Source organism: Taudactylus pleione, unplaced genomic scaffold, assembly GCF_031769625.1.
Source record: "Taudactylus pleione unplaced genomic scaffold, aTauple2 ptg000624l, whole genome shotgun sequence".
Taxonomy (NCBI): domain Eukaryota; kingdom Metazoa; phylum Chordata; class Amphibia; order Anura; family Myobatrachidae; genus Taudactylus; species Taudactylus pleione.
In genome coordinates this window covers 82,369-95,285 of record NW_028285026.1, presented here as the reverse complement: position 1 = coordinate 95,285, position 12,917 = coordinate 82,369, and the positions used below count along the sequence as shown (strand labels likewise).

The 12,917-nt window shown below is 39.1% G+C and overlaps 2 protein-coding genes across 3 annotated transcripts in view; one reads left to right on the top strand and one right to left on the bottom strand.

Moving 5' to 3' along the window:
- XPC (XPC complex subunit, DNA damage recognition and repair factor) overlaps positions 1–6,309 on the bottom strand; it is a 32,690-nt gene extending 26,381 nt beyond the window's left edge. For both annotated transcript variants that reach the window (XM_088454640.1, XM_088454641.1), the window contains exon 1: positions 6,095–6,309. In XM_088454640.1, coding sequence (XP_088310766.1) covers positions 6,095–6,209 — 115 coding nt within the window. In that variant the 5' untranslated portion in view covers positions 6,210–6,309. The remainder of the gene's footprint in view (positions 1–6,094) is intronic.
- An 85-nt stretch (positions 6,310–6,394) lies between these two features.
- On the top strand, positions 6,395–11,542 carry LSM3 (LSM3 homolog, U6 small nuclear RNA and mRNA degradation associated). The gene is made up of 4 exons (XM_088454634.1): positions 6,395–6,500; positions 9,863–9,973; positions 10,061–10,156; positions 10,949–11,542. The coding sequence occupies exons 1-4, from the start codon at positions 6,480–6,482 to the stop codon at positions 11,027–11,029; spliced, it is 309 nt and encodes a 102-aa protein (XP_088310760.1). The 5' UTR covers positions 6,395–6,479; the 3' UTR covers positions 11,030–11,542.
- The last annotated feature ends 1,375 nt before the right edge of the window (positions 11,543–12,917 follow it).

Genomic DNA, 12,917 nt, shown 5'->3' with positions numbered 1-12,917 from the left:
ACAGACTGATTCCACCAATCTATTCAGTATTTTAGGCCTGTAATGCAATCGCCAATTTGCGTTTTCGCCTGTTCTGCAATTGAATATGGCGAATCGCGGGGACGCGCATGCCGCAAATTCACGTCTCAAACAGGCGAATGCGGCGGAAAGTGCAAAAGGAGAAAAGTTTCCGACTTTTCACCTCTAACTGAATTCGGCCCTACGTGTGAAAGGGGCCGACCTGGGTCAGAGTGCCGAATCCGCGACCCTGCGGTGTCAGGGACTAAGAGCCGGGAATTCGCGGGTTGATAGACCTTTATATTTGCTGGCACGTCGTTCTAAAAAGGGGCCTAAGATAGTTTTGGCCGAGGAGTGCCGTGAAGAAAATGCTGATACTTCAGGGCACCACAGTTCACAAAAGTTTGTGAGCCCCTGAACTAGACCAATAGTAATATTAGGGTCAGCGATCGTGATGATGTGCAACAGAAAGCATGTATGCATTACCAATATACATAGAGCGACCATAAGAAGATGCGGCTAATTCTTATTATTACGGACCACAGGAGATGCCACTAATGTTATTATTACTGACCACAGAAGATGCCACTAATGTTATTATTACTGACCACAGATGCCACTAATGTTATTATTACTGACCACAGGAGATGCCACCAATGTTATTATTACTGACCACAGAAGATGCCACTAATATTATTATTACTGACCACAGGAGACGCCACTAATGTTATTACTGACCACAGAAGATACCACTAATATTATTATTACTGACCACAGGAGATGTCACTAATGTTATTATTACTGAACACAGGAGATGCCACTAATATTATTATTACTGATCATAGGAGATACCACATGTGTAATTATTACTGACCACAGGAGAAGCCACTAATGTTATTATTACTGACCACAGGAGACGCCACTAATATTATTATTATTATTACCGACCACAGGAGATGCCACTAATATTATTATTACTGATCATAGGAGATACCACATGTGTAATTATTACTGACCACAGGAGAAGCCACTAATGTTATTATTACTGACCACAGGAGACGCCACTAATATTATTATTATTATTACCGACCACAGGAGATGCCACTAATATTATTATTACTGATCATAGGAGATACCACATGTGTAATTATTACTGACCACAGGAGATGCCACTATTATTATTATTACTGACCACAGGAGATGCCACTAATGTTATTATTACTGACCACAGAAGATGCCACTAATATTATTATTACTGACCACAGGAGATGCCACTAATATTATTATTATTATTACTGACCACAGGAGATGCCACTAAAGTTATTATTACTGACCACAGGAGATGCCACTAATGTTATTATTACTGACCACAGGAGATGCCACTAATGTTATTATTATTACTGACCATTGGAGATGCCACTAATGTTATTATTAATGACCACAGGAGATGCCACTAATGTTACTGAACACAGGAGATGCCACTAATGTTATTATTACTGACCACAGGAGATGCCACTAATGTTATTATTACTGAGCACAGGAGATGCCACTAATGTTATTATTACTGACCACAGGAGACGCCACTAATATTATTACTACTGACCACAGGAGATTCCACGAATGTTATTATTACTGACCACAGGAGACACCACTAATATTATTACTACTGACCACAGGAGATTCCACTAATATTATTATTACTGACCACAGGAGATGCCACTAATGTTATTATTACTGACCACAGGAGACGCCACTAATATTATTACTAATGACCACAGTAGATTCCACTAATATTATTATTACTGACCACAGGAGATGCCGCTAATATTATTATTACTGATCATAGGAGATACCACATGTGTAATTATTACTGACCACAGGAGATGACACTAATGTTATTATTACTGACCACAGGAGATTCCACTAATATTATTATTATTATTATTATTATTATTACTGACTACAGGAGATGCCACTAATGTTATTATTACTGACCACAGGAAACGCCACTAATGTTATTATTACTGAGCACAGGAGATGCCACTAATATTATTACTACTGACCACAGGAGATTATTACTGACCACAGGAGACGCCACTAATATTATTACTACTGACCACAGTAGATTCCACTAATATTATTATTATTATTACTGACCACAGGAGATGGCGCTAATATTATTATTACTGATCATAGGAGATACCACATGTGTAATTATTACTGACCACAGGAGATGCCACTAATTTTATTATTACTGACCACAGGAGATTCCACTAATATTATTATTATTACTGACTACAGGAGATGCCACTAATGTTATTATTACTGACCACAGGAGACGCCACTAATGTTATTATTACTGACCACAGGAGACGCCACTAATGTTATTATTACTGACCATAGGAGACGCCACTGTTATTATTACTGGTCATATGAGATGCCACATGTGTAATAATTACTGATCACAGGAGATGCCAATAATGTTATTACTGACAACTGGGAAGGATGCAGCAAATATCACTACTAATAGGAGAGGATACAGCTGACAATGATACTGTGATCACTAACAACGGTATAATCACTGTGACTGACCCCAGGATTGTGTACTGATGGTTATAATAATGGTGACAATGATGATAGTAATGGTGCTGATGGTCATAATGATGGTGGTAATGGCAGTGATGGTGATAATTATGACAGTAATGGTAAAAAGCGATGGTGGTTATGATAATGATGACAGTAATAATAATAATGAAGACAGTAATGGTAATAGGGATAATAATGATAACTGTAATGGTGATAATGATGATAATAATGATAATGATGACAGTGATGGTGATAATGATATTAATGACGACAGTGATGGTGATAATGATGACAGTAAGGGTGATAGTGATAATAATGATAACAGTGATGGTGAAAATTATGATAATAATGGTGATAGTGATAATAATGACAGTAAAGGTGATAGTGATAATAATGATGACAGTAATGGTGATAATGATGACAGTAATGGTGAAAATGATAATAACAGTAATGGTGAAAATGATAGTGATAATGACAGTAAAGGTGATAGTGATAATAATGATGACAGTAATGGTGATAATGATAATAATAATAGTAAAAGTGATAGTGATTATCATAACAGTAATGGTGAAAATGATAATAATGGTGATAGTGATAATAATGACAGTAATGATGATAATGATCATAGTGATAATGACAGTAAAGGTGATAGTGATAATGATGACAGTAATGGTTATAATGATAATAACAATAATAACAGTAATAGTGATAATAATAACTGTAATGGTGAAAATTATGATAATAATGGTGATAGTGATAATAATGACAGTAATGGTGATAATGATAGTGATAATGACCGTAAAGGTGATAGTGATAATAATTATGACAGTAATGGTGATAATGATGACAGTAATGGTGATAATGATAATAATAATAGTGATAGTGATAATAATAACAACAGTAATGGTGAAAATTATAATAATGGTGATAGTGATAATAATGACAGTAATGATGATAATGATAGTGATAATGACAGTAAAGGTGATAGTGATAATAAGGATGACAGTAATGGTGATAATAACAGTAAAGGTGATAGTGATAATAATGATGACAGTAATGGTTATAATGATAATAATAATAACAGTAATGGTGAAAATGATGATAATAATGCTGATACTGATAATAATGACAGTAATAGTGATAATGATAGTGATAATGACAGTAAAGGTGATAGTGATAATGATGACAGTAATGGTTATAATGATAATAACAATAATAACAGTAATGGTGATAGTGATAATAATAACTGTAATGGAGAAAATGATGATAATAATGGTGATAGTGATAATAATGATGACAGTAATGGTGATAATGATAGTGATAATGACAGTAAAGGTGATAGTGATAATAATGATGACAGTAATGGTGATAATGATTAAAGTAATGGTGATAATGATAATAATAACAGTAATGGTGATAGTGATAATAATAATTGTAATGGAGAAAATTATGATAATAATGGTGATAGTGATAATAATGATGACAGTAATGGTGATAATGATGACAGTAATGGTGATAATGATAGTGATAATGACAGTAAAGGTGATAGTGATAATAATGATGACAGTAATGGTGATAATGATTAAAGTAATGGTGATAATGATAATAATAACAGTAATGGTGATAGTGATAATAACTGTAATGGTGAAAATGATGATAATAATGGTGATAGTGATAATGACAGTAATGGTGATAATGATAATAAGATAATAATGATAATGACAGTAATGGTGATAGTGATAATAATGACAGTAATGGTGATAATGATAATGACAGTAATGGTGATAATGATAATGACAGTAACGGTGATAGTGATAATGACAGTAATGGTGATAATGATAATAATGGTGATAGTGATAATAATGACAGTAATGGTGATAGTGATAAGGACAGTAATGGTGATAATGATAATAATGGTGATAGTGATAATAATGACAGTAATGGTGATAGTGATAATGACAGTAATGGTGATAATGACAGTAATGGTGATAGTGATAATGATGACAGTAATGGTGATAATGATAATGACAGTAATGGTGATAATGACAGTAAAGGTGATAGTGATAATAATGATAATGACAGTAATGGTGATAGTGATAATAATGACAGTAATGGTGATAATGACAGTAATGGTGATAGTGATAATAATGACAGTAATGGTGATAATGATAATGACAGTAAAGGTGATAGTGATAATGATAATAATGATAATGACAGTAATAGTGATAATGACAGTAATGGTGATAATGATAATAATGATGACAGTAATGGCGATAGTGATAATGACAGTGATGGAGATAATGATAATGACAGTAATGGTGATAGTGATAATAATGACAGTGATGGAGATAATGATAATGACAGTAATGGTGATAGTGATAATAATGACAGTAATGGTGACAGTGATAATAATGACAGTAATGGTGATAATGAATGACAGTAATGGTGATAGTGATAATGACAGTAATGGTGATAGTGATAATAATGACAGTAATGGTGATAATGATAATAATGACAGTAATGGTGATAGTGATAATAATGACAGTAATGGTGACAGTGATAATAATGACAGTAATGGTGATAATGATAATAATGACAGTAATGGTGACAGTGATAATAATGACAGTAATGGTGATAATGATAATAATGACAGTAATGGTGATAATGATAATAATGACAGTAATGGTGATAGTGATAATAATGACAGTAATGGTGATAGTGATAATAATGACAGTAATGGTGACAGTGATAATAATGACAGTAATGGTGATAATGAATGACAGTAATGGTGATAGTGATAATGACAGTAATGGTGATAATGAATGACAGTAATGGTGATAGTGATAATGACAGTAATGGTGATAGTGATAATAATGACAGTAATGGTGATAATGATAATAATGACAGTGATGGTGATAATGACAGTAATGGTGATAGTGATAATAATTACAGTAATGGTGATAATGATAATAATGGTGATAGTGATAATAATGATGACAGTAATGGTGATAGTGATAATAATGACAGTAATGGTGATAGTGATAATAATGACAGTAATGGTGATAGTGATAATAATGACAGTGATGGTGATAATAATGACAGTGATGGTGATAATGACAGTAATGGTGATAATGATAATAATGACAGTGATGGTGATAATGACAGTAATGGTGATAGTGATAATAATTACAGTAATGGTGATAATGATAATAATGGTGATAGTGATAATAATGATGACAGTAATGGTGATAGTGATAATAATGACAGTAATGGTGATAGTGATAATAATGACAGTAATGGTGATAGTGATAATAATGACAGTGATGGTGATAATAATGACAGTGATGGTGATAATGACAGTGATGGTGATAATGATAATAATGACAGTGATGGTGATAATGACAGTAATGGTGATAGTGATAATAATTACAGTAATGGTGATAATGATAATAATGGTGATAGTGATAATAATGATGACAGGAATGGTGATGATGGCCCGGAGGGCACTCACCCCCCTGGGCTCCTGCAGCTCCGCTCTCCCCTCCCCGATTCCTCTTGGCCGGCTGCTTCCTCGGCTTTTTACCCCCGGCTTTGGAGTCTACGGAGCCCCGGCGCTTGGCCATCATCCCCCTCCCCTGTATCCGGCCGCCACTGCTGCCCCCTGTACAGACCCAGCAGCAGCAGCCGCCGCCAATGTACACACCGTGTCCTCCTCAGAGTCACACAGCCCCGCCCCTCCCCCTCACATGCTGCTGCTGTTGTATAACACAAAGTCTGCGGGCCCCACGTGTCCCCGGAGACCCCCTGTGATTGGCTGATCCGCCAGGTGGCATAAATCTCGCGAGAGCGCAGGTTACCCGGGTGATCGGTCACTTCCGGTACGCGCGCTGTTCAAGATGGCGGACGATGGGGAGCAGGTGAGCTCCGGGCAACCGACCCAAAGACCGGCACCGGCGGCTGCTGCTCAGCCACTTGGTGGGGGGGATCATATGCTGTGAGCTGTGCTGTGGAAACCCTGGGGTCATATATATATATATATATATATATATATATATATACATATACATACATATACATACACACACACGTCTCTGTCACACACCCCAATTTCCACATATGTTTTCCCACTATGACCATAACTGTATATTCTCCCTGTGCTGGGGTGGATTTCCTCCGGGTGCTCCGCTTTCCTCCCACACTCAAAAAATGTACTGATAGGTTACTTGTCTCCTAACATTAATTTACCCCGTGTGTGTGTGTGTGTGTGCACGCTTGTCACAGGGAATATAGAGTGTAAGCTCCACAGGGGCAGAGACTGAAGTGAATGGGCAAATACTCTCTGTAAAGCGCTGCATAATATGTGCGCTATATACATACCTGGAGATATATATAATTTATATTTCTATTCTCTATCAAAAAATCTGGCACTCATTCACAAACAAAAAATGTCTAACCCGGATGCCCTCTGGAACATGCGTGGAATAGAGAACGTAGATACTGTGGCACTCTGAGTTTTGAAGAATCAATCCTGGTTATATTAGAAACCAAATAGAAAATGATGGTTTATAATATAATGGTAATCTTCTATATGGTTTCTAACATAACCAGGATTGATTGGGATCTGTATGATATCCCGCCGGACCTCAGCCTGATGGATGTAATACAGACATCGGAAGCTCGACAGGACTAGATCCCGACATGGTAAGTATATAATCTATGCCTAACCTCCCCCCAGGGGTGCTTAAACCTAACCCTTCTTGTTCTTTTCTATATTGCATGTTTCCTGCAGGAGGACATAGGAAACACAACAGATATCTTGCAAAATTAGGATTGCAGTATTTGATGCTGAGACTCTGAACTTTGCGGCACAAAGGGATCGATTCAACTCAATGCAAATTTAATAGCGCCAGGAATCAGCTTCCAGAGCTATTCAATTCAGCGTGAGCAGAAATCTGACAAAGCTCCTGGCGCGATGCTGTTTTCTGCCCTTAGCGTGGTGGAAACAACATTGCGCCAGGCAGTTGAGTTGGATAATGCCCGCTCTCGCGGCAGAACACCATCTCTAAGGTGCGGGAACGAGCATTCCCTGACATGACACATTGCAATGAATTGAGTGGCTCAGATAGCTCCTTCCCAGCGCTATTCAATTCGTGTTAAATTGAATCGTGACCAAAGACAGTGTGACCGCACAACCGAATTGCTGCCACGCTGCTCGTCACAGACGTGTCGCTACCAGAGCCTGCCTAAATGATTGACATACAATCCTGTTCCTTAGGAAACGACTCTGGCCGACTGTTCCAGGCACCCTGCAAGCCATGTTCAGGCGCCTTGGGGCGGCAATAGCACCTCTTGTACCACCCCTAGTTTCGGCCCTGCGGGAGCTCCAGTTGGTACATGGCTGATATATAAAATTATGTGCACTCTGGTGTGACAATTTGTCTGTTTTTCTCAATATCCAAAATACTCCTTTCGAATGTAGATCGGGCGCACTGGCCTTTTTGAGCCAATACAGAGAGGTTTACAGTCATTTCAGTCTATCTGATTGGCGTTCAGTTTTGCATGTGTGTTGGCTCCTTACCAATAACTGTCTTAATTTGGAAACTATAAAATGGACCTTTTGTGAAGCTAGGTCTCGAGATTTAGGTTGGCATTAGGTGGGGGAGACTCGTCTCTAGTGTGATGATGGAACCACTGTGGTCCACTCAAATGTTGCATTGATGGAGCTTTTAGTCTGCACTTAGGCTGGGGAACAATGGCAAGATGCTAAATATATGGGTTTTCAGTTTCAGAGCCCTAAACATAGTTTTCTTAAGGTGCGTACACACGGTACGACTTTGCAGGCCAATTTGAATGATAACTATATCGTTCAAATCGTCCATTTTGTGGCCCCTTCAAACAACGGTCGATGCATGGATTATCAATAACGGCCATCGCCCGTACATGCAGGCCAACCTGGCCGATATCGACTAGGTGAGCATGTTTACTATAGGGACCCGCGATCGTTTGAGGGTTGGTGCTGTGCTGGATGATCGATATCGATCATCCAGCACATGCAGGACGACCAGACAACAATATCTTTATTGTCTGAACGTGCGTACGCACCATTATGCAATGACAAATTGTAGTGTGTAATTGCATGCAGTGTTAATCAAACATCTGCTGAAGATAAGTAGTCATTGAGTCTCCTCACTCTCTGGGGCTTAGTTAGAAGCAAATGCAGCTAAAGGCTACATACATACACCTGGATAAACCTTGTTGCTTTGCTAGTGGCACAAATGCAATAGGCTTTTTTCCTTTATACTAGCATATATAGCACATACACTGGGCCGGCTTTAGTTACTGATCGCTAGGTTTCCTCATAACTGTAAATTAGGCCCTCTGTTTATCCAATCAGCACAGAGCATCTTGGGTACAAGTCTTTATTGCTCCCCCTCCTCTGTGCGGGTCATGGTTGTCATCAATCTAGTTCTGGTAAAAGGTGGTGCTTTTGCTGACGGTTACACAGGTTTATTCCCTTTTTAAGTAAGGAAACTCTGTCGTAAAGCCGGGTACACACAGAACAATGTGCTGCATCAACGATATCGCTGAACGATTTCCCTTGAACTTTCTGTAGTGCTGGACAAACTATATTGGGTGTACACACTGAAAGATATATGATAGATATTGGGTGTACACACTGAAAGATATCTATGATGTATAGCTTCATTGAAGTCATCCTGCTACATCTCTGAACATGCAATTCTTGACTATCGTCCAAATTGGCCTGCACGTACGGACGAGCAAAGGTATTATCGTCCAGTGGGAGCGCGCGTCATTCCATACGCACGGAACGATTTATCGTTGAACATTATCCTTCAAAGATATTGTCTCGTGTGTATGCCCCTTAACTCTTTTTCTGTGTATTCTAGTAGTGTATAAAAACTGGGTTTGTCCTCTATTTCCTGCAATCTTTGGAGAACTGGTTGCGAGTCCTTTAGTATGGGGAATATATACACAGAAAGGACTCTTGTGGTCTATTATATCAGTTTAACCCTTAATAAAAATAAAAAGTACACAAATGAGTAGCCTTCTAAGGACTAGAGTTGATTAACTCTTACTACATTAGTTCTCTCTACTTGTTCCTTCATTGTTGAGTTCTGGTTGCCTCAGAAGAACTTTCACCTCTGCTAAATGTGGGTGTATCTGGGTGTATTTTATTTATGGCACCTAATGCTGTATTTGGTCTGTTTACTGTGGGTTATTTCTAATATATATTTTTTTCCTTTTTATTTGTATGTAGCAACAGACCACGAACACTGTAGAGGAGCCTCTGGACTTGATCCGGCTGAGCTTAGATGAGCGGATCTATGTGAAGATGAGAAACGACCGCGAGCTCAGAGGACGGTTACATGTGAGTGATCAGTGGCTCGTTGTCTGAGTTTTGTTTGAGGTTTAGGCTCCTGAATGGACAGTTATTCACCTCCCACTTTCTAACCAGGCATATGATCAACACCTCAATATGATACTGGGAGATGTTGAAGAAACGGTGACAACCATTGAGATTGATGAGGAAACCTATGAGGAGATCTACAAGGTATCTCATTATGACCTATAACCATGTGCAAAAAAAAATTGCAAATGTTTAGTCTTGTGCAGATATATGTTCCTGGTAATTCAGGCCGTTTTCCTGCTGTTTGATGGGCTCCATGGAGAAGTTACTGATGACTGCTGTCATTAAAACTCTCAGCAAAAAATCCTTAACCAGCTCTAGCTGTATGCAGCCTGGTATTCCTGAAACCAGGTGGGCAATGAGCATGGGGTCTCTGCCTGTGGTTGGAGGTTTTTTTATTTTTTTTATTAATCTGCTGTCAATTATTAATGCATTTCGTCTGGTCAGTGATGGTCTACTATGTAATGTAAATTGTAATTTAATTGAGATCAACGGGGAATCATACGACTCTGCATAGCCACCTTTTTGCAGCTATGTCTAAAGCTGGCCACACACTAGACCAACTTACATCCAACCATCCAACTAGTTGATTGGTTGGAATGAAAATCTGGTAAGGTATGAAAGCAAATGACAATCAGCAATTTGCTCCCAAACGCCAGAAAATGGACAAAAACTGTTGTTTGAACAATTGTTTAGATCAAACATTTAACAAACTTGTCTGACGCCATTTTCATCTGTTTTCTGGCATTTAGGAGCAAATTGCTGATCATCAGTTACTCCCATACGTTACCAGATTTTCATTCCAACCAATCAACTAGTTGGATGAAAGTTGGTCTAGTGTGTGGCCAGCTTAAGCCTCACGCTCGGAAGTTTTCAGTGTCCACAAAATCTTTTGGTGTATAAATGGCATTATTTTTCTTATTTCCTCTCTTCCAGTCTACGAAGAGGAACATCCCCATGCTGTTTGTTAGAGGAGACGGCGTTGTACTTGTAGCTCCTCCCCTGAGGGTCGGCTGATGATCCCAAAAGCACATGGCGTCCGTAACGCACCAGAATATCTTTAACTGCCCTCCTCTTCCTTACAGCTAGTTTCTGGGTTGGGTTGCAGAACACCTGTACTTGGCCCGGTTTCGCTTGGTGCTGAAAAGGTCTGCAGGACATTGTGCGGCCGCGATTAATATCCTCATCCTAATCTTCTTCCCTACAAAATTTTTTAGATTATTATTTTTTTTTTTACATTTTGTTTAAGATTCAGTTTGCGCAAAGTCTGACGTCCACTGTTTTCACCTGCGTGGCAGATGCCACAGACTTTTATTTTATTACATTATTTAGAAATCTGATATTTTGTGAAATACTGAAAAGTTCTTTTTATATTTGACTCTGCAACAGAAGGCTGGTACAGGTTTTACTGTATACAGGGAAAATTCTTAGTTTGGGAATTGGCGTGAAATAATCATTGGTGCCAACATTTGTTTGATTTGAGTTGGTATGTGATATAATTTGTCAAGTAAACTGTTCATGAGCTGAAAATCTGTTTGTGCTGTGTTTTCTTGTTCAATTCCTACATTCTGCCCCGCGCCCCCCCGCCCCCCTCCCCCCGCCTCATTGTCCTTTTAGGAGATTTAAATTGTGTGCAAAGGGATATTAACACTGGTAGTTTTAGTGGTCTCTTCGTTTGCCCGGCATATTGGTATTGATGTGGAGGTTGGAATGGGCAGTGAGTAAGGGTACTGCGATTTTGCTAATGTGCCAGTGGGCAGAGGCAACGCTACACTTGCAGGTTGTGCATGGCAAAACTCTGCAGTTCGCGTAGCCAGTTATATTTGCAGATAATACTTAGGGCAGCACAGACGGTGTAATGGTTAGCATTACTGCCTCACAGCACTGAGGTCGTGGGTTCGATTCCAACCACGGCCCTAACGTGTGGAGTTTGTATATTCTCCCTGTGCTTGCGTGGGTTTCCTCCGGGTGCTCCAGTTTCCTCCCACACTCCAAAAATATACTGGTAGGTTAACTGGCTCCCAACAAAAATGTGGTAGGGAATATAGAGTGTAAGCTCCACTGGGGCAGGGACTGATGTGAATGGCCAAATATTCTCTGTAAAGTGCTGAGGAATATGTGTGCACTATATATATAACTGGTAATAATAATACTTGTAATGTGGTTTTTTTTTTTTTTTTTTCATCTCGCTGGAGTTTGTCTTCAAATTGAAGAGAATCCCAACACTGTTTGTAGTGTCACTAGGTGGCAGTAAAATTACCAATCGATGCCATCTAGAGCACAGGTTCTCAAACTCTGTCTTCAGGACCCCAAACAGTGCATGTTTTCCAGGTGTCAAAGAATCACAAGTGAAATAATTAGTTCCACCTGTGGATCTTTTAAAATGTGTCGGTGAGTAATGACTACACCTGTGCACCTGCTGGGTGACCTGGAAAAAACATGACCTGTGTGGGGTCCTGAGGGCAGAGTTTGAGAATCTGTGATCTAGAGCAGTGGTTCTTAAACTTGGTCCTCAGGACCCCACACAGTTCACATTTTCCAGGTCACCACCAGCAGGTGTACAGGTGTACTCATTACTCACTGACACATTTTAAAAGACCCACAGGTGCAGTAATTATTTTACTTGTGATCCTGTTAGGAGACCTGGAAAACATGCACTGTTTGGGGTCCTGAGGACTGTTTGAGAAACCATCGGTACGAGTACCATCGAAGCCTCACACACACTTGTACAAGCTCTGACCTTACTCAGAAATTGCTGACCTCGTCGCACGCAGTGAGTACATAAGCTGTGTATAGTATCGCAGTGCCTAAGTTATGCACGCCCCTGCAACGGCGTTCAAACGCAAACGATACTTCCTGTTAACCACTCTGTGATGGGTCTGCATAGTCACTGCATTCGCATTGG

Excerpts from the sequence above, each read along its gene's own strand:
- LSM3 (XM_088454634.1), top strand. The coding sequence starts at position 6,480 with ATGGCGGACGATGGGGAGCAG. Across the intron at positions 6,501-9,862 it reads TGGCGGACGATGGGGAGCAG|CAACAGACCACGAACACTGT; the intron begins GTGAGCTCCGGG and ends ATTTGTATGTAG. Across the intron at positions 10,157-10,948 it reads CCTATGAGGAGATCTACAAG|TCTACGAAGAGGAACATCCC; the intron begins GTATCTCATTAT and ends CCTCTCTTCCAG.